The 23886-nt window shown below is 34.9% G+C and overlaps 1 protein-coding gene across 1 annotated transcript; it reads right to left on the bottom strand.

The window, feature by feature from the left end:
• Positions 1-2984: 2984 nt before the first annotated feature.
• LOC115957162 (probable mediator of RNA polymerase II transcription subunit 37c) lies at positions 2985-14926 on the bottom strand. Its single transcript, XM_031075381.1, has 3 exons — positions 14470-14926; positions 4382-5035; positions 2985-3124 (listed from the first exon to the last, which is right to left on the bottom strand). The coding sequence occupies exons 1-3, from the start codon at positions 14924-14926 to the stop codon at positions 2985-2987; spliced, it is 1251 nt and encodes a 416-aa protein (XP_030931241.1).
• Positions 14927-23886: the final 8960 nt, after the last annotated feature.

Raw genomic sequence — 23886 nt, 5'->3', positions numbered from 1 at the left:
CGCTGTTATATTATTCTTCAAATTTTTATGATTAAATGTAAATTAAAATGTTTGTTGTGAGTGTTTTTTTTAACAGCAATGTTTGTTGTGTAATCGTCATAGAAATTATAGAAATTAAGAAGAAAAAGAATTAAAATTAACACATCACCTATATGTAAATTTACACATTTTAAATGTGGAAAATTATTGAATACTCACTACAACAAAGATGACTTTTTTCAAGGGTCAAAATCCTTGAAAAAAGTATTAAAAAACATTAAGAAAAATTATTTTAAGAGTCGAATCGACCCTTGATAACCTTTGAAACTTATACCGTTAAACAGGAAATTTTGAAGACCTTCGTGGCCCTCAAAACAGGTGCTCTATCTTATTTTGAGGGTTAAAAGACCCTTAAATAACCTTATTTACCAAGGGTTAAAAGATTTACATGTACAACCCTTGATGAATAAGGTTATTTAAGGGTCTCTTAACCCTCAAAATAAGATTTTTTTTTTTATTAAAAAAAAAAAAAAACCACAATCATGCACAAAAACCACATACTACAACCAAATATATCAAAAGTTCAATATATACAACCAAATACAAATACATCGTCCAATGTATACAACCAAATACAAAAACATCAAAAGTCCAATGTACTAAAACCAATCAACCCAGATCATTACAAGATAAAAATTAACATCTGAAAATAAGGATATTGTAAAGGTACTGAAAGAGCATGACCTTGGCACTGAATTCTTCTTTCGAAAGCCAGGAACCCATTTTCAACAAGGCAGCCAAAGCAGGGGCAGCAGCTGAACCAAATTCAAGTGCGGAAGCTAATAATGGAACTAACTGTATAAACAAGAAAACAAAAACATAAGCTGGCATTCAAAGACATTTCAGGTAGATATATAACATTAGAATTTCCATGTCACACTTTTTTCAGGACAATTGGACGAGGAAGCTGCTCTGCTAAATTTGGAAGCTTGCGGAAGAAGGTATCCTTTTCAACAGTGTCTTTTAAATTTAGAGTCTCCATATTGTGTCCACCAGTTGTAACACCATATGTGGGGCAACAGATGTAACTACAAAATAACACAACCATCCACCAAGAGATCCATACTACATTAAATTCAACACACAGGTATATTATATTCAAAATGGATGAATTATATCCAACCTTTGCCGCTCCCTGCCTATGAAGAAAACTACAGAGAAAGGGATAGTCCAAGCCATTACTGACAAGGTAAATTCATAGCACTATTTGTACTCCAACTTGTGCATCCTATTTCCAAATTGAGATTGCACATAATTTTGTAGATCGTAAGAAAAATGCTTGCATCATGAACTGAAGCAGAGATGCGAATTAAAGTAAACACATGCTCAAAATTTTCCTGACAAATTTTTCCTCACAAAACAAGCATATTAGTATGGTCATTCATTGGCAAATTCTTGGTATATTTCTATATATGAGTAGCCAAGTGGCCATTTCTCCATTTACTGCCGCATTAAGCAAAACCTTGGGAACAACCAGTCCCATGAACCATCAAATTCATTTGGTGCATGTGGCCAAAACTTGGAGGTGGTAGAAATTCAAAATAATCTAGGTATCCATCATTTAGTTAGGACTTTGAAACTACTTCTATTGCTTCTAAAAAGACAAAATTTTGCCTTTGGCACTTATAAACCAGTATTGTAGTTCTAAGGATGCAATTTCTTATTTCCAGAGATTGAATAAAATTCCACAACAAAGAACTTTGATATTCAATATAATTCCTAATAATCCAGTAAGGAAAGAGGAAGGTTTATAAAAACAAAAAACCTCAGAAATTCTTGAGAGTTATGAGAGTCATATCAGGAACTAGACAACATAAATCACCAAAAAAAAATCTATATGTTTTGTTCTAGTAGCTCAACTATTGTATTGACAATGTTACTAACACCGCACATTGTAAGCATTCACAACACCAAACACAACTGTAACAGTTATAAAATACTCAAAACTATATATATTTTTTTTAATCTCATTTCAAGCACTAAAGGGAGATCTGAGAGGGATATAGCAAGAAAAATTTCAACAACAAAAAGAAAGACATACCTGATCAGTTGGGATACTCACTCTTTAGTGCATAAGCATAACAATCAAACTCAACTATGAATGGTTAGAGAGAAAAAGCATTTTTTTGCAAAAACCAGTCCTAATTAACTAACCATACTGCAACAATAGTAAAAAAAAAAAAAAAAATAGTAAAATGGCTGGCTGTAATTATGCAGAATCAATTCAAGCATCAAAAGCTTAAACGCAGGAAATTCATGAAATATTAAATTGTATAAACAAACGCAGCAAAATCTCCTAGATTTAACAAAGTTTGGATGATCTAATTAAATAATTATTTGAATTTCGTATTTAATTAAAAAAAAGGCGGAAAGTGTAATTTACATCAATTTTTTATTGATTAGATCAATTATGTAACTATAATCAATGTTTCTTGGACTCCTCAAAATCGCAGGTGATACTAGAGCCAAAAACTCTTGTTCAAAGCTCCTTATAATACAAGTTCAGACAACAAAGGAATGAGATGTGGCATATTGGATTTTGGCATACAAGTTTAGACAATTTTAACAAGTGGTTTAAAACTTTTATCAAGAAAAAACAACACAAAATACCCAAAAATTCCAGCCAATTACTACAAAAAGTCAATCCCATAAATCCCTGTGAAACATACCTTATGACACAAATCAGTACTTTGCCCCCCTTTAGACATCTTCACTAGAAAAAAGGGGCCATAGAATGGATCAATTAAAAGGAAAACATAAAAGAAAAGTAGCAGGATCTACCAAAAAACAACCAGGACAAACAACATAGACAAACTTCTAGGAATTAAATAGAATAACCGTTCACTCATCAAATATGCATGCAAAAAGCCAGGTTTCATCCCACTTTATTGTTTGGAGAAGGTGCCAATTGGTCATGGTTTCTACACTAGGACAGATGAAAGTCGCTAAAAGTAAGAAATAGAAGAGAAACAACTGCATAGAATAAAGAAGGGATCATTTATAGGAATAACACCATCTGCAATCTGCAGCTTGCACAACTCAGTAGCAGTAACCCTTAGTGTCTTAGCTGCCTGCACAAAACAAACTGTTAATAGATTAAAATTAAATTAACAACAGGCAGAAAATCCTAAGAGTGAATGCTGTATAAACCTGTGGAGCAGCTAAGGCACTCTTCCACAAGATTGCTGCGCATGCTTTTGGATTGAACCATGACAAGAATAGAGCCAAAACAAAAAAACTAGATGAGAACGTGGGGATTTAACATATTAAAACAATTTGCGAAAACTGAGTTAGGAAAGACTTGTATCCATAATGGGAAAGAAAAAGAGAAAATTGCATCACATAATCCAAAAGCATGGGTATGTGGCCACATAAAACTAAAGATGAAACTATTTTGTTATAAGGCAGGGCCATTAAACAACAGAAACATTACTTCATTTAGTAAAAACAGCTCTTTGCCCATCTCAAATTGGGAATCAAAATGGAGAACTCCGCTAGCAACTTTTAATGCTTATAAGGAGACTCAGTTCATTTACAAATGACTATATTATCAATAGCAAATGGATATATTCAGCAACCTCACAAGCAATTATTACAGATGACACTTTTTGAATCTAAGTACATTTTTCTACAGCATTAAGTTTTAACACTAGACATGATAATAAGCTTTCTTGAGATTGAGCTTCAACACCATTTCGCCTTGTTTTCCTTTCCGTTTAGAAGACAGGAAAAAATTTTGCTGAGAGAGAGAGAGAGAGGAAAAAAAAAAAAAAAAGTTTCTAGGATTTCAAGGAAACAAGGCCACTAAAAATTTGTAAAAAAAAAAAAAATTACTTTCTAATCTATATTTATATCTATATATACATCAATATTTATATATAATATAAAATGAATTTTTTTTTTTTTTTTTTTTACTTATAGTTGATTTTTTTTTTTAAGTTACCATACAAGTTATCAAAAATCCACAGTTTTTCACATGATTAGTCAAATACATATTTTCAATTTGATTTTTAAAGTAACAAATATTGATAAACTATGTTTCTTTAAATTATAATTAAAGCCCACACATTTTCTTTTTCTTTTTTTTTATAAAGCAACCCAATACCAAATAAATCCTTATAAAATTAGGTTTATTTTCTAAACAATAAAAATTAGATATGTATACTGAAAAAGAATTCAGCAACACCAAGCTATGGTTTGAAGCTATCCTTATTAGTGGAAATGTCTTCAAAATTCACAACAATTGCCTAACAAAGACCAAATAACTAACAAGAAATCACTAGAACGAACACAAATGTAGTAAAACACTAGAAACTTTGTGGGGGCTGCCTCAAATACGTACTAATGGGATTGCAAACACTTTGGACCCATTTTAGCTTGTCTTCATAGAGTCCTGAATCCAGGAGCTCATGGTCATCTAACCACTGAAATACCTGTTCAATAGCATCGTTAATCTTTTTCTTACATTCAGGGTCAACCTTGGCACCAATCTTCTCATCATTGATAGTATTCCTCACCCTGCAAGCATAGTCCACCAAAGCTTTCCTAGCATTAGACTTCTTCCTGTGTTCATCATCTTTAGCCTTGTATGTCTCTACATCCTTCACCATCCTCTCAATCTCTTCACCGAACAGACTTAACTTATCTTTAGTGATGGTGATCTTACTCATCGAGCCAATGGTAATCTCCTCAGCAGAAACATTCAAGATACCATTAGCATCAATATCAAAGCAAACTTTTACCTGAGCAACACCCCTGGGTGCTGCAGGAATACCATGAAGCACAAATTCCCCCAAGAAGTTGTTATCCGTAGCTCTTGCTTTCTCACCCTTGTAAACTGGGATGATAATAGAAGTTTGGTTGTCACATTTGGTGGTGATGTTTCCCTCCTTTTTGGCAGGAATGGAAGAATTTCTTGGAACCAAAACAGACATATCTTTCGTAGGATCAGTTAAAATGCCAAGAGACAAAGGGATGACATCTAAGAGCATGATATCTTAAAGTTTCTGATAGTTTTTAGACCCCTTAAAACTCAATAGATTTAACCTAGGTAATTAGCCAAGTTGTTACTTAGTCCAATTTAACAAATCTAGGTTATCACGATAACAAAGATCATATCATGCAAAGCAGCGAAAAGATAAATAACACAAGATATGATCATCCAAGCAACCAAACCGGTAAAAACCTGGGGAGGATTTGACCTAACTATCCTCAAGGTAAACTTGAATCCACTATCTTGAAAGAATCGAAGTTCATACAATAAGACTTACAAGCCCCCATGCTCAACGTCTTATTGCTACTGAAAGTTCAAATAGTGTAAAAACACCCTTGAACATTTAGACCCCCAATTTACAAAAAAACCAATTCAAGTTTTATGTCAAATAACTAGTGTGCGGAAAATGAACAAAAGCTATAATATAGAATTGGAAAAACTATCTAAGCCAAATTAAAATCACAACCCATAGCAGATAATAAAAGGCAAAGATAAAAAGGAAGGAAGATGCAAACACAAAGACAACACACGATGTGTTATTGAAGAGGAAATCGAAGCCCTCGGCGTAAAACCTCTTCGCCGCCCTCCAAGCGGTAAACAATCCACTAGAAAATATAGTTGGGATACATGGACAGCAATAGACCCTCCAAGCCTAATCTACCCAGTGCACCTAAACCCTCCAAGCTTCTTACTCCAGCGAGGTTGCGCCGAACCTTTTTCTTTTCTAAAAACCCTCCAAGCTTCTTACTCCAGCGAGGTTGCGCCGAACCTTTTTCTTTTCTAACTTCCCAGATTCCGCTACTAGACTATAGCATCAACCAATGTAGATTGGTTCTTTCCTAACTGCTTCCCAGAACACCAAACAGCCCTCTCACAGTAATGAATATGGTGAGAACAAGATTTTGGTAAAATGCCTCTCAAGGGTTTGACAATGGAGAGGAAGAGAGTTGAGGAATTTGAAGAGACTCTAATGTATAGATTGTAAGTGAATCAATCTTGTTTCACTCTAGGGTTTCTCTCTCAAAATTCTCTCTAGAAGCTCTCATTCTTTTGTGGGTATAAGGGGTATATATACTAGGGTGAGAGAGGAATGTGAAACGTCAGGTTTTTCAAAATAGGGCTGGCTCGCGGCTTGGCCTCGCGACTTGACTGAGTCGCGAGATCCAGTCGCGAGATAACTGTATGGCCAGTTGTCCTGTTTTGTCCTGTAGTGCTCCAGCTAGCATGACTATTCACCTTCTAGCATGCTTGGCACGTGTGCTGCATCTGGTGGCTTGCAGCCACGAGTCACCCGCGAGATCTAGCCGCGAAAATCTGTTTTCTTGCACATTCTTGAGCATTCAACACTCTATCTCACTCACTACCCTTACAACAAACTCACCTAAATACAAGGTTACTAAATACTGAAATACAAGCAAATTTGGCACGGAATAAAGCCAATAAGATGGTTGATTAAATTCAACCTTACAATCTCCCCCTTTGGCTATTCCGTGACAAAACCCTAAAACAGACTCTAGACTTAACATGTGAGTTGGGAACAGTTGAACAAAACTTACTCACACATAACTCTAGAAGCTGTGAAGCACTTGAATCATAAGAACATGAAACTCCTGAAACACAACAATACACCATGATCATTGTATGCAGAAAAGTATGAAATACATATGAAACAGGCTTAAAGTGATCAAGCAAAGATAAAGAGAAGAACCAACTCATGGCTTGATCAAACAGGTAACCACTACAAGGTAGTGATCACAGTGCTCATTCACACTTGGAATGAACACTTGAACATACAAGTTAACAAAAACAATGCAAGTTACTTGTATGCCCAACACTCAACCAATGCATATTACACTAAGTATATGCATCTAGGAACAATCCTACAATGGCACAAGAGTGACAGTACTTAAAAGAAAATGCAAGACATTTACATAGAAGTACTGATTTAAACGAAACATAAAAGGCTGCATAAAGCATGGTACAAACCATAAAGCCTACAAAGATGCATAAAAACATAACCCTAAAAGCTTACAAAAGCAACATGGGTACAAAACACAATATATACTGAATAACATCAACAATATATATAAAGAGTAAACCAAGTTTATGAGTTATGAGTTAGAAACAAAAATACACCAAAACCACAGTATATCAAACCCATAGTAACACTAAATATCTAAAAACATAAGCCTATAAATTTAAAGGATAAGACTTAAAACAAAAGTATGTGTGTACTCCCCCTATTACTATGCATACTTCCCTCTGAGCTTTCTCTCTCTTACTGAATGCCCTCCCCCTTTTTGGCATGAATAGCTAAAGGCTATCGTCCAACTTCTGTTGAATAGCTTCTAACTGATTTTCCATGGTCTCGAGTCACATTTGAACATGGTTGTTGGTGGAGTAGAGAAGTGTTACCATCTCATCTATGCGTTTCTAAATATTTGCAAGTAAACTACCCACTCTATCAATTTGAGGATCAGTCTGTGCTTGCGGAATGCTAGTTTGTGGAGCTTCAGGGATGACACGCGGAGTAGGTGTGGTATGTACAGGTGTCTCTGACTCAGGAGCAGATGGAGTAACCGGAGAGATGTGTGCACTCTTTGGTGTTTTAGAGGAGTGACTTCTGCTAGCTTGAAGAGTGTACATGGAAATTGGACGCTGACGGATCAACATTTTTCCATCTGTGGGAGGAACAATGCCTTCACGAAGAATGAACTTCATGATGAGACTACAAAATGGAATACATCCTCGAGCTGCAGTTCGAGCCGCGGTCTTCCTCATGGTTTGAAAGATGTGAGCACAAATATCAATGGGGACTCCTGTAATAAGATCACAAAGGAATTGAGCTCTCCCAAGATTTATGAAGGTAGTGTTGGATAGTGGGTAAAGATTAGAGAACATGATCAACTTCAATGTGGTCAGCTCTGGTGTAAACTTTGCGGTGCTGATGGATGTGCCTGTATTGGATACTTCATGATCAGACCCTAGAACTTGTAGAATGTCTTGAATCTCTGGAGTTCAATCATCGTACGGAGTTAGATCCACATTCTGAGGTCTAGTGATGCAGAGAATATCGGCGATGGAATTCGGGGAAATCCCAAATTCCTTTCCTCTGATCCAGAAAATGAGTTCAACTCCAAGATCACTTGCATTAGAGTAGCATTCCTTAACCAGTTCATCCATTAGATCGACAAAATTCCTAAATAGGCTTGCCCAATCTTGTGGCGCAAAGATTCGAGGGATAAAAGTGGTCCCTAAGGTGTCAAACTCAACCACCTGTTCCACTATAGGAGTTGACTTGTCAAAGATGTTTGAGTAGATATGTGAGGTAAGCGGGGTTCTGAACCTCTCCAAATTGGAGTCTTGAGATGACTGAGATGAGAGTCGAGTCCTTTTAGCAACTGGGGTTGTTGGATCGTCAGCAACAATGTCTTTGCCCTTAGAGGATCGATGAGACATCTGCAAGAGAATAGGCACACAGCAATTAACCAAAAATAGCATCACACAAGATAAATATCAACATGATTAGATGCAAATAAGAGTGTAAACTAGAGATTTTATACACAAATACAAACTTAAGACAGGTCAGACCCAAACAAAACCACAATCAATACTAAAGTGCACAATGAGACAGGAGCAACAAAATGGTGAAAGTGCAATAAAGCATAGAGAAACACAAGTTTAAAAATAACTATCAATGAGACAGTCTACCATGACCATGATATGCACAGATTGACAACATTCGAACATTAAGAACGGATAGCATAAATAAGACCACATAAGATAGGAACAGGCATAAAATATCAAAATGAAATATCAGAACACCCAAAATAGAGCACATGGCAGCGAGACATAACATTCAGAAAATGAAGTGTTTTAAAGAGATACTTTCAAGATGCAATCACACACATGTTATGTCATCATAAAAACATAGTAATATGAGATAAGTAATCCAATGCCGCAAAGCATACTTCAACACACACACACAAATGAATGGAGCAAGTCACAAAAAGTACCAAACCCATTTATCAAAAGAGTTTGAAAATCAACAACAGGCAAATAACAGAACAAAGAAAAAGCACAGTGTGACGAACAATATGAAAACGGATGAAAGCAGCAACATACACAACCAGCCATACCCATCAAACAAAGAGAAGAATGTTTCGAAAATAGTATCTACTCAAATGGCAAGAAAAACATTCATTAAATAGAGAATATGAGATGAGGAAAATAAGACCCATACTTTTTCTTGATGATTTTGAGAAGAAATGAAGCAACAATAGAGTTAGAAGTGGGTAACACGGTGTGTTTGAGAAGTTTCAGAAAGAAAAGACAATGAACAATCACAATAAGTTCGAGGGAAAACTGAAAAAGATTTCAAAACTGTCCCTATTTTTGCCAAACACGCGTTTTTCGCGACTTAAGTAAGTCGCCAACAAGACGCCAAGTCAAGCCGCCAAAACACTCAAAGACAAAATTTTGAAAAAATTTTCTAAGTGTTTTTCGCGACTGGAAGGTCTACCAGCGAGGGAGTCGCGAGCTGAGCTGCGAAAATCTTTGAGTAATCCTCGCAATTAGACCTTCTACTCGCGAACAAGTCGCCAAAATTGACTCGTAAACTTACGACTTGACTTACCCGTGACTGAGTTGCCAAAACAAGGCAAAAATGAATTTTTGAAATTTTTTAGATTTTAAGAACAAAATACTTTCCAAAAAAAACACTTAAAACACTCAAAAATCTTTTTGTGCTTGAATCAACAAAGATTGAGCATGTGAAAACACATTTCATCAAGTACAATCACACAAATGAATATGGCATTTATTGAACATAAACTTGTGTGTTGTGTGTGGATATCAACAATGAGAAAGTCTTTAGTCTAATGTGAAGGTTCAATGATCAATTCAACCAAGGCATACACAATTAGCACTAGATCATGTGACCCATCTCAATTATAGAAATATGCATATATGACTTCCCACAAAATTTGATAACATAACTTGGAGTTTTACATTTGACTCCACTTTCAATCATAGCATTTGACTTTTTTAAATCCTTTCGAGACAATCACCTCTCATTGTGAGAGTGATATTTGATATTTCACCTTGATAAGATAGCTTTTGGCTTTTTGAATAAACTTTCACTTTAATTTTTGGTCGCTTTCCCTTTTTCCTAGTCGAATAATAGTATGTACGATAGGTTTTTGCAGCTCAATATCTCTTTTCATTTGGAGATTTACATTTGGTGAGCTCTTTTTAGCAAAAACAAAAATAAAGAGTTGGAAGATATATAGACACAAGTCTATGCATGTCTCAAGATCATCATAACCATTCACTAATCATTCATGACAAGTTTGAAGATCTATTTATGACAATCACATAGATTTCAAGATTTCTCCCACAGTAATAAGAGTGCAAAGAAACAAGCTATGCTCGAAAATGCACAAAGCCATTAGCACAAAGGTACAAGGCAAAACAAGTTTTGAGACAGAACTCAACTATGTCAATCAAACTTTTTGATTTTCTAATTTTTATTTGATTTTTGGATTTTTGACACAAGAAGAAAAAGATTGATCAAAAACAAAAAGAAAACCAAAAGTATGCACAAATAGACAAACAAACAACCATCAACATAAATAACAAGCAAACAATCAAACACCGTCACAAAGTATAGGAAGTATTAATGCATGGACATGTTATAATACTTATGCATGAGTACTCTTTTTCACCCACACGTCACTTACGTTTGGGGTGATTTCCTTATAGGATTGGGTACGGGAGTTAGGGCTTTCAAACCTTCGTGTGAAGCTTTCCAAGCAATTGGTGAATGTACCAATCATCTTCATCACGTTCATCATTCCAGGATCACCGTTTTGATCTCTTGATGATTCACCAGCCCAATTTCTTCTATCATTTCTAGGTCCTCATGACCTTTAAGGAGTTGCACTATTCTTTGCTCTCAGCTTTTGACAATTTGGTCGAGTATGCCTTTGAAGTCCGCAATGATGACGCACATAATTTGATCTAGGACCTCTTTGTGGTCGTGGACGAGACTTGGCTCGAGATTCAGACCTGCCCACAGATTGATTACGTGAATTCAACAACTGTTCGTTCCCCACATTTCTCTTCTCCTCTATCTCGGACTTCTTAGCAGTAGGACTAACATCAGCTGATTTTTTGGCCTTTATAAACTTCACTTCTTTAGTGACATTTCCAAATGAGCTACTTCCTCCGGTATATCCCAATCTAGATTTGTCTGAAAAACTCTTTTGAGATGAAATAACATCATCTAGCTTCTTGGTGGTGACCCTCTCTATTTTAGCATTCGCTTGCACAACCTCTTACTCAAGAAATCTCACTTTTGTGTAAGTTTCTGATAGCTCATCATTCAGTATTTCTCTCTCACATTTGGCCTCCCTATATCGAATTAGGAGATTTTTATAGTCCTCCTTTGCCTTCTTTATTTTTCTCACAACTACCTTGGCCACCCTTGTGTAATCACCCGACTTCTCCAGGAGTGAGTTATAATTCTCTTGAAGATTGCTTGTGCTTTCATCTTCTTCAGCATCTGATTCTTCAACAACTCCCAGTGATTCTTCATCACTATGTTCTCCAAGGTCTCGTACAAGCAGAATCAACTCGTCTAAAGACTCAACATGGACAATAGTCATAAAAGCTGAATAGTTCCCCTCTCCATCACTGCTTTCTTCAGAATTTGAGTCGGATGAATCCGAGTCACTAAATGTCATGCCATACACTTTGCCTTTAGATTTCAAATAATTCGAACATTCTTTCTTAAAGTGTCCATACCCATTACATTCGAAACAAGTGACACCTTGTGTAGATTGGGATTCTTTTCCATCTTTCTTTTTGAATTCCCTTTTCTCCCTTCCTGAACTTTGGAATTTTCCTTTATCACCAAATTTGCCATTATTTTTGAATTTCAAGAATTTTCGGAAATTTTTTACAAGGTATGCAACATCTTTGTCAACCACATCTTCTCTCGATGAGTCATGGTCTTCCACCTTCTCATTAATGGTCTTAAGAGCAAGAGATTTACCCTTCCGTTGATTGGGCAGCGACATCTCATAAGTCTGAAGAGAACCAACCAGCTCCTGAACTTTGATGTCATCAAGGTCCTTGCTCTCTTCAATCGCTGTCACTTTAGCACCAAAACATTCTGGCAATGATCGAAGAATCTTCCTTACAATTTTAGAATCCTCCGTTTTCTCTCCCAAATTGAACTTGCTTACAATTACCTCATTCAGCTTGCTATAGAAAGAGTCAAAGGACTCATCCTCACTCATTTTTAACTCCTCAAACCGAGTGGTTAGCATCTGCAGCTTGGTGTCTTTTACTTTCTTCATGCCTTCGTAAGTGGTCTCCAATATCTCCCATGCTTCTTTAGCAACGGTAATGTGAGAGATCCTGTGAAATTCATCTGGAGACACACCACAGAAAATAGCATTGAGTGCTTTACTGTTAGCATTAGATGCAGCGAGTGTTTTACTGTTAGCATTGGATGCAACGAGTGCTGCCTTATCCCATGTGGATTTGGCTTCCTCAGGCCTGGTCCAACCTATCTCAACAGCATCCCAAATAGATTCATCAATCGAACACAGAAAAGCTCTCATACGAACCTTCCAAAAAACATAATTACTACCATCAAAATATAGAAGTGCATTTAGGGATTGAGACCGATCCATCTCAATAGGGAGTCAAGGATCACACAATGGTAATGAAACCACTAGAAGTGTACCCGCTCTGATACCAATTGAAATTTCAAATAGTGTAAAAACACCCTTGAACATTTAGACCCCTAATTTACAAAATAACCTATTCAAGTTTTATGTCAAACAACTAGTGTGCGAAAAATGAACAAAAGTTATAATATAGAATTGGAAAAACTACCTAAGCCAAATTAAAATCACAACCCATAGCAGATAATAAAAGGCAAAGATAAAAGGGAAGGAAGATACAAACACAAAGACAATACGCGATGTGTTATCGAAGAGGAAATCGAAGCCCTCGGCGTAAAACCTCTCCGCCGCCCTCCAAGCGGTAAACAATCCACTAGAAAATGTAGTTGGGATACATGGACAGCAATAGACCCTCCAAGCCTAATCTACCCAGTGCACCTAAGCCCTCCAAGCTTCTTGCTCCAACGAGGTTGCGTCGAACCTTTTTCTTTTCTAGCTTCCCAGATTCCGCTACTAGACCATAGCATCAACCAATGTAGATTGGTTCCTTCCTAACTGCTTCCTAGAACACCAAACAACCCTCTCACAGTAATGAATATGGTGAGAACAAGGTTTTGGTAAAATGCCTCTCAAGGGTTTGACAATGGAGAGGAAGAGAGTTGAGGAATTTGAAGAAACTCTAATGTATAGATTGTAGGTGAATCAATCTTGTTTTACTCTAGGGTTTCTCTCTCAAAATTCTCTCTGGAAGCTCTCATTCTTTTGTGAGTATAAGGGGTATATATACTAGGGTGAGAGAGGAATGTGAAACGTCAGGTTTCAAAACAGGTCTAGCTCGCGGCTTGGCCTCGCGACTTGACTGAGTCGCGAGATCCAATCGCGAGATAACCGTATGGCCAGTTATCCTATTTTGTCCTGTAGTGCTCCAGCTAGCATAACTGTTCACCTTCTGGCATACTTGGCATGTGTGCTGCATCTGGCGGCTTGTAGCCGCGAGTCACCCGCAAGATCCAGCCGCGAGAATCTGTTTTCTTGCACACTCTTAAGCATTCAACACTCTATCTCACTCACTACCCTTACAACAAACCCATCTAAATATAAGGTTACTAAATGCTGAAATACAAGCAAATTTGGTACGGAATAAAGCCAATAAGATGGTTGATTAAATTCAACCTTACAGCTACAACCAGTAGAACTTATTGACACGACTATGTGCAAGTTCCGAATCCACGGACTCCTTCTTTCTTGGATTCACCACCAGATATAAGCACACCCGCTTGTGTTTTCTTTAAGCTTCAATGGCAGCAACCGAGTTAATCATCAAGGTGTAGATATATCTTCTCCTTGAAAACCCTAAGTTTGTTTAAAAGAAAGCTCATCTAGATCTCTCAAGAGATTTACACAAATCGCAATATGAGCAACACTAAAACGTGGCTAGGGTTTGCCTTTTATACTTAGGACAAATTAGAAAACTCTAAAACGTTTTAAAACAACTAGGGCTGAGTAGGAAATCTGCAGAAAAAACATTCTGCCCGAGCTTCGATCAATCGAGCCTAAGCTTCAATCGATCGAGCCAGACCAAAATGCATAAATCTTTTCTACATTAGCTCGATTCCAACTTTACATAAATGCATAACTTTGAACATGACTAAAACACTTCTAAAACACATTGTTTTGATCATGGTTTGCCAACAATACACATTAGAGTTCTAAATACATAAATACCTAAGTCTTTAGAACCTAACAGTTTCTCATTATCTTTACCAGTCAAGATAGCAGCTTGAACAGCGGCTCCATAAGCCACAGCCTCATCTGGATTAATGCTCTTACAAAGCTCCTTTCCTTTGAAGAAGTCTTGCAACAACTGTTGCACCTTAGGAATTCTGGAAGAACAACCCAAAACAACAACATTATGGACACAATTCTTGTCCATCTTTGAGTTAGTCAAGTACTTCTTCACAATATCAATACACTTCTTGAACAAATCCATGTTGAGTTCCTCAAATTTGGCACGGGTAATAGTTGAAGAGAAATCAATACCTTTATACAAAGAATCGACTGCAATGTCCGTCTCAATTGCAAAAGAAAGAATATGCTTTGATTTCTCACAAGCAGTTCTTAGCCTCCTAAGAGCTTTGGGGCTATCACTAATGTCCACCTTGTGTTTCCTCTTAAAATCTTTGGGGCTATCACCCATTAGATTCTTTAATTATATGGGTCTTAGGGGGGTATTTTAGTAATTTTTAGGTTTCAAGGGTATTTCGGTCACATTTTTAGGTTTTGGGGGGGGGGTATTTTGGTCATTTTAAAGGCTTTGAGGGTATTCTAGTCATTTTATAGGTTTTAGGGGGTATTTCAACCATTTTTTATGTTTCAGGGTATTTCGGTCACTTTTTAGGTTTATAAGGCATTTTGGTAATTTTACAGGTTTCAGGGGTATTTCGGGCATTTTTTAGGTTACAAGGTAATTTGGTAATTTTCTAAGTTTCAAGGTATTTTGGTCATCTTTTAAATTTCGTGTGTATTTTGGTAATTTTTATGTTTCGAGGGGGGGTATTTTAGTCATTTTTTAGGTTTAAAGGGTATTTCGGTCATTTTTTAGGTTTAGGTGTTATTTTTGTCATTTTTAGATTTTGGGGGGTATTTTGCTAATTTTAAAGATTTTGGAGGTATTTTGGTCATTTTAGTGGTTTTTGAGCATCTTTGGTGATTTTAGAGATATCGGAGATGTTTTGGTCATTTTAGAGGTTTTATGGGTATTTTGCTCCTTTTAGAGATTTTGGGGATATTTTGGTCATTTTAGTGGTTTTTAAGCACATTTGGTAATTTTAGAGATATCGGGGGTATTTGGTCATTTTAGAAGTTTCATGGGTATTTTGCTCATTGTAGAGATTTTGGGGATAACTTTGGATGTCTAAGGGTATATTGGTAATTTTGGAAGTGTAGGGGGTATTTGGGTCATTTTAGGTATTTTAGGGTATTTTAGAAATTTTGGAGATCAAGAGGGTATTTAAGTAGTTTTAAAGGTATTTGGGTCATATTGGGTTAAATGGGTAGGTTACTAATTAAATGGGTTGGGTTGGGTTGGTAATGGATAATTAATTTATATATAAACGGGTCATAAATGGATAAATAGGTAATTATACACTCAACCCGCCCATTTGCAACCCCTACTCTGAACTAAGTGATCAGAGAATCTCCTATCAATCAACTGCTTTGCATATGCAACATAATAACTTTCTAGAAATAGTTCAAATAGAAAATGAAAAAAATTATAAGACAACAATAAAGCCCAAGAAGCAGAAATTAGATATTGATTTTCTTTTTTTGGTTGACAATTATATTTTATTTGTGAATCTATATATATAATAATAGGTAAAGTAAAGAGAAAATTCAATTAAAGTTCAAATTGGAATTCAATTAGAGTCTAATTTTGTGCCATGTGTCTCATCTAATGTAAATTTCTGAATTTTGTGCCAAGTGAGTTAATTTAGTATAAAATTTTATTTTCAATTAGAGTTTAATTTTACGCCACGTGTTCCATCTAATCTAAATTTTTAAATTTTTGTGCCAAATTAGTTAATTTAGTGTAGAAAACAAAGAGTCCAATATGATAAACCATAAAAAACATAATCATATAACTAAAAAAATTCAAATTTATAAGTCATCTATATATATATATATATATTAATAGGTAAAATTTAGAAAAAATTGAATTAGAATTTGAAATTATAATCCAATTTAATTTGCGCCATGTGTCTAAATTTATGTGGGAACTATACCATAATTATCCACTTAAGCTTGTGCCTTGTGTTTACTTATATTTTTTAATCTTTGTGTCAAGTGAGTTAATGAGTGCAAAATACAAAAAATCTAATATTAATGAACTATAAAGTTTTATATATATATATATATATATATATATATCTATATAAAACAATTGCATATACTCAAATAAAAATCACCGCTTATTTCTCAAAAAATAAATAAAATAAAAATCACTACATAACAAAAATCACCACATGTTCTATCTTATTAAAAATTAGAAAAAAAAAAAATGATCATAAGTAGTATTAAATTTAGGTAAGAATTTTAATATGTGACTAGTTATGTTTACTTTAAAAAAAATTGTAAGTTTTTAGACCTTTTAAACACAAACAGATTAACTTAGTTATTTAGCCAAGTGATTAACTAAAGAAAATTATGTAGATCTAGGTTAACATAGATAAATCATATCATTGAAACAACGTAGAAAATAAAGAACACAATGATATGATAACCCAGGAAAACCAAACTGGTAAAAAACCTGGAGAGGATTTAACCTAGCTATCCTCAAGGTAAAATAGATCTATTATGAAAGAATTGAAGTTTTACAATAGCAACTTAGACAACTAACATCTTATTGCTACCTCGAGTAGAAAACTTACTACCACGACCACGTGATAGCTCTGAGTCTACGGACTACTTAGCAACCACAAGTACTCCCACTTGTGTTTCTCTTTAAGCTCTTTGTGCAGCAACTAAAACGATTATCAAGCTCTTGATATGAATCTTGATTCTTGATCACCCTAAGTATGTATGAAGGCAAACACCTCTAGATCTCACAAGAGATTCACACATACAGAAAAACAATCTACACGAGTTTTGATCGATCGAGTCTAATTTTCGATCAATCGAACTTTGCAAATTTACACAATAAATCCTGCAGTGCACTTGATTCCAACTTTACACAAAAACACACTTTGAGCAGCCTAAATCTAGACTAAATGTTTTGATCATGGTTTGCCAACATTACACATTGAATTAAAAAATACATTAGTTCCTAATTCCTTAGAACCTAACAAACTCCCCCTTTGGCAATCCAGGGCAAAACGCATACTAAAACAAAATGCTCAAAGCTACAAAAAAAAACAACCCAACCAAAAAACAATTCAACCTAACTACTATCTATCAGTTGCAAGTGTAAACAGCAGCACAACTGAATTAACCTGTATATTCTTGTAACATTTAACAAACACATAAATGCATATATGGAATATACAAGTAAAACAAAATAAATTCTTGATTTCACATAACATAAAATAAAAGATATATATCATGAATAACCTCATAAATATAAATCAATAATCAATATAGTACAATATGAAACAAGAAACAAAAACAATAACAAAATGTATCCCCCTATCATATACAACTCATCAAAAATAAAGACATCATGAGCCCAAAAAAATAAGTACAAAGTGAAGCACCTAGATATAATCTACAGCTTAAAAAAAAAAAAAAAAAAAACAACTCTCCCCTTATTTCCATTCATATGTACTCCCTCTTTTTGTGACGAATTGCCAAAGGGCAATCAAGACTCATTATCAAAAGGAGGTGGTGGAGGTGACCGTCTAAAACTCGCCAACTCTGCATGCAATGCCTGTAGCTCCGTGAGCATGTCCACCAAAAGCTAACCATGAGCCACCTAAATGGTCATGACAGTGTCCAACATACGACGAATGCTTGAATCATCCGAAGTAAAAGGTGGAGGATCAACAACAGCAGTTGGATCAACATACGCATCTACAGTCAGATCACCTGAAAAAGGAGGAGGAGGATGAGGTGCAACACCCGAAGACAACTTAACTTTATGTCGTTTAGAGCTAGCTCTCATCTGAGCAGCTCTCTGCCTAAGAAAGGTGACACCTATAGGAGCTATGATGTGAACAGGCTCAGATGCAGGAAACACCTCTAAACCTAAATGTAATAAAATCCGATGAATGAAATCTGGAAACAAAAGAGCATGAGCAGAAGAATTACTCCTATGAACCTCAACCAAAGATTGAATAAAAAGATGAGAAAAACTCATAGGAGCATCTGTGACAAGGGCATACAAAAATGCGCATCTCTCTATAGAAATGGTGTGCAAGTGAGAGATGGGCCAGATAGAATGGCAAGAAATCCGGAAAAAGAGATAATGAATCTTGGTCAACTCGTGAGAAGTGATCCGAGGTTCAATACCCTACTGGATAGAAGACCCATAAATATATGACATAATGTCATCGAGTGGAGGAAACTCATCATAAGGATAGATAGGCTGACATACTAAATATACCCCAAGAGCAAAGGCCGCTACTGAAAGAGTAATGGTGTACTCTTCACCCCGTATCCAACTCCTCACAAACTAAGTGTTGGAATTAGTGGAATGAATAGAGAGGTTCGAGTAGAACTCTCTGATCAAAGTAGCCGAGGAGGAGGGTCAATATCCATCAATGGCAACCAGCCCCTATGCTCAAAATTTCTCCTAATCTCAAGGTCAAGCTCATCTAAAACTACCTTTCTCTCAGCCCACACAGATCTAAGAATGTTCAACTTCTCATAAGTCTCTTGGCTTTTTTCACTAAGAGACCTCTCACTATCAAAAGATGGAGTAGAAGAGGTGGATGTCCTATGGGCTCTAGTCTTCCTAACCATGATGCTAAGGTTGGAATAGGATAGACAAAAAAGAGACAAAAAAAAAAAAAAAAAAAAAAAAAAAAACAGAGAAAACCCAAGGAAAAATTGGATCAGACATAGTTAGAACAAAAACAATATAGAAAATAACAATCTATATGATGCATGAATAGTATTAACCCATGATGTATGCTTTAATGTAGTGAGAATAGTTCAATTACACTTTAAAAACACAAAATTGGATTGAACATAGAGTTTATATCAAAACCCCCAAATTTTGAAAACCCACTTTCAAAAATCCCAACAACTTGACCAAATTATCATTACACAAGTTAGATAATGGTATATAATGATAAATTTAAACAAGAACACAAGCCAATTTCATCAATTTTTGTTTTAATTTAACAAAATCCCCAATTCGGATAGTTTCAAGCCCTAGAAATTTCAATTTTTCCAAATTCATCAAATTGATCAAATTAAACCTTGAAGAACATGTTAATATCATCCAACAACAAAAACCCATTGATCAATTGTGAAAGAAATTAACTAGAACATCAAAAACCCCAAATTTTATGAAGTCCGAAAATCTCCCTTAAATGCATGAAAAGTGTGATTAATCTAAAAAAGAAAGGGAAAAATAGTCTTATCGGTACAAGATGACAAAAACCTTGAAGAAAATTTGAGGGAAAACGACAAAAAAGTTTTGAAAAGTTTTGAATAGTGAAGAACACGTGAAAAACTTAAGTTTTAAAAAACTCTCTGAACAATTTTTGATTGATCAAAAAATAGATTCAATTGATTGAAAATTACATTCGATCAATCCAGCAACAATTGAGCATCGATCGAGCCAAGCAGATTCAAACCAAAATTTTAATCGCAATTTCGATTGGTCGAGTTACAAGTTCGATCGATCGAAAATCTAGAAAAATAAAATTTTTGAAAAATAGAGCATTTTAATGCAGAAACTCCTTAAAGCACAATGTTTTATGAATAAAATGCATGAGTATGAGATGAAAATTTTTTCAAAAACCTTTGAATTTAACTTGTCTTCCAAAAATAAGATTTTGAATCATTTTGTCCCCAATTCTCAAACATTGAACATATTTTGCATTAAAATCAAGAGATTTTTAATCTTGGATGGCCATAACAAGATCACAGACAATAACGTGTACAAAGTTTAGCAAAGAGTAACTCGTATAGTGTGTGCAACTAGCAAAAGTTTGAGATATATGTGAGGTGATATGTGAATAGTAATTAATCACAATTGTTACAAAATTCATCACATAAGTTTGAAAATAACTATCACCTAAAGAGTTATATCATATAACTCTCACATCTCCTAGAATAAAAGTTTGCAATCATGTAAGTTTTTTTATTTGCCTCATAATGTATACACCAATTTTATTTGATTTGAAATTTATTCAAATAGCCAAGATAATGTACACACCAATTTTATTTCAATTTGAATTTTATTATAAGCCGAAGCTACACTTTATGTTCTTTTTATGCATGTGCTACACTTTCTCGAGCACAAAATCTTATGATATGTAATAAGGTGTTCATGATTGGCTAATAAACAGTGGTAAGATAATTATTTATGCCTTTCTTTTAGGATTTTTTAGTCCTTACAATCAAAAGCATGTGACTTCAAGATCAAGTGATCAAAAACTATAAACAAATCCCACACAACATGCACTACAAAGCTCAAAGTAGTAAAGTGCAATAAAATAACCTCATCCAAGCTAAACAAGGTACATAAACAAATTATGTAAAGATAATACGGCCAACCTTGATTTCAAATCCAAGAAAAAATTAATGCAAAACACATTTTTCTTCCATTTTCCACCTTTTTTTTTTATAATTTTTGAAAAGAATAACAAAAACAACCTAGTATGAGATGCATGAATGTTATGCAATGCAAATCCTAGAACAAAAAGAAAACAAAAGCAACAAAGAGGAATGATCACAAAGAATAGAACGATGAAGCACAAGGACCATGTTAGAAAAACTCAATTAGATTGAGTCTTTTGCATCCATAACCTTTTAGATGCAACTCTTGCATTGGAGTTATTATTCATATTAGAATGTTGATCAACTCTAGGATTGGAATAAAGGTTTAAAGCCTTTACCAATGCACCAATAAGTACCATAGAATCTTGTGCTTGAGGCATAAGTACTTTTGGCTTATTTGCTCGCTTAGCAGCTTGCAACTTGAAACAATTTGGACAAATGTACCCAGACTTTCCATAAAAATGACAAACCCATGCAGGTTTATCATGCACCTTGTCCTTAGGAGGGTTAGAAGTCTTAGGTTTAGACTCTTTGAGATCAACCCTAATCTTCCTAAGAGGAGTAACTTCTACTGGTTTGACAATCTTACTCACAGGAGCTCAGAAGAAGAAACAAATTTTGTAGAATGATTCTTAGAAATAGTTATGTTGTCTTTAAAATCTAGACCAGTTTTGTCTAGGGGAGACTTTTAAATACTAAGCATGTGATCAAGTTTGAAACTAGCAGTCCTATTTGTTTGTTCTCTAGCATCAGATAATTCAACTAGCAGTCCTATTTGTTTGATCTCAAGAATGTAGGACATATTGATTTCACATGACCATACCCTTGACAGCCAAAACATTGTTGACTCATATAATTATTTGAGGTTTGACCTACTTTCTCTTTAAATATTTTAGCATTATTCACCTTAGTGGGATCATTCCTCCTAAAATTTTTAGGTTTAGCATTGTTTTTACCTCTTGCCCTTCTATTATTGTTCCTAAGAAAATTTCTAAAGTTTTTGGCAAGATATGCAATCTCTGTAGCAAAGAGTTTATTATCAAATCCATTCCCATCAACATCATCAACAGACTTAAGAGCCATTGATTTGGATTTGTTTATCTTGGGTAAGTCTAACTCATAGGACTGAAGAGATCCTATAAGTTCATCAACAGGGATGGAGTCTACATCCTTACTTTCAGTTATGGTAGTCACTTTGGGTTTAAAGTTCTTAGTCAAGGATCTAAGTATCTTCCTAACAATTTTAGGTTGATCATAAATTTCACCCAAATTATAAGCAAAGTTAATAATATCATTCAATTTAGTATAGAATTCATCAAAACATTCATCATCAAACATTCTAATACTTTCAAATCTAGTAGTTAACTGCTGCAGTTTGTTAATCATGATTGCCTTTATACTTTCATGCACAGTTTGGAGAATATTTCATGCAGTATAAGCAACCTCAACATTAGAGATTCTCTTAAATTCCTCCATAGAAACAGCATTAAAAATAGCATTCATGGTTTTGCTATTAAAAACGGCTGCTTCTTTCTGAGAAATTTGCCACTCACTAACAGGAGTAGTGGGCTTCTCCCATCCGTATTCAACGGAATTCCAAACTCTCTCATCAATAGATCTTAGGAATGCTTTCATCCTTATTTTCCAGTAGGCATAGTTGTTCCCATCAAAGTGAGGTGGGATTACAAGAGAGTAATTGTGTTCCATGGCAATAGGGGTTAAAGATCAACTCTTAGATCAAAGGATCTAAATGCTAGAGCTAACCTACTCTAATACCACTTATACATTTTTAGATCTCTTAAATACAAACAGATTAACCTAGTTATTTAGCCAAGTAATTAACTTAGGTAAATTATGCAGATCTAGATTAACACAGATAAATCATATCATTGAAACAATGCGGAAAATAAAGAACACAACAATATGATAACCCAGGAAAACCAAACCGATAAAAAACCTAGGAAGGATTTAACCTAGCTATTCTCAAGGTAAAACAGATCCACTATGAAAGAATTGAAGTTGTACAATAGCAATTTAGACCACTAACATCCTATTGCTACCTCGAGTAGAAAACTTGCTACCATGACCATGTGACAGTTTCGAGTCCATGGACTACTTCTTTCTTGGATTCACAGTAACTACAAGTACACCCACTTTTGTTTCTCTTTAAGCTTTTTGTGCAACAACTGAAACGATCATCAAGCTCTTGACATGAATATTGATTCTTGATCACCCTAAGTATGTATGAAGGCAAACACCTCTAGATCTCACAAGAGATTTACACATTCAGCATAAACAACACCATAAAACGTGGTTAGGGTTTTTCCTTTTATACTTAAGGCAAAACATAAAACTCTACCCGTCCTACAGGCTTGGGCTGAGTTGAAAAATTCTGCAGAAAAACAATCTAGACGAGTTTCGATCAATCGAGTCTAATTTTCAATCGATCGAGCTTTGCAGATTTACACATTAAATCTTGCAGTATACTCGATTCCAACTTTACACAAAAACACACTTTGAGCAGCCTAAATCTAGACTAAATATTTTGATCATGATTTGCTAACATTACACATTGAGGTTCTAATAGTTCGTTAGAACCTAACAAAAATAATTTGACTAATTATCTATATTTTATGATAAAAATTGTGTTTAATTTTAAATGTATCTTTATTTATGCATGAATGCATGTGTTACAAACTTTTAAATAAAAAAAATAATTTGACTAATTACTTATATTTTTATAATAAAAATTTTGTTTAATTTTAAATGTATCCATGCATTTGTATGAAGTTACATGCTAGTTAAAGGAATGAAAGGGGACATTTTGTAGCTCATATAATAAAACTAATAAAATATTTTTAAAAGGGAGAAAAAAAAAATCAACTATTGGCTCATGAAGCTGTTCTTGATAACATTGTGATTTCACGTTAA

The sequence above is a fragment of the Quercus lobata genome, chromosome 8 (assembly GCF_001633185.2).
Source record: "Quercus lobata isolate SW786 chromosome 8, ValleyOak3.0 Primary Assembly, whole genome shotgun sequence".
NCBI classification, from domain to species: domain Eukaryota; kingdom Viridiplantae; phylum Streptophyta; class Magnoliopsida; order Fagales; family Fagaceae; genus Quercus; species Quercus lobata.
Note: the sequence above shows the minus strand (reverse complement) of the source record. Positions and strands in the feature narration are given on the sequence as shown.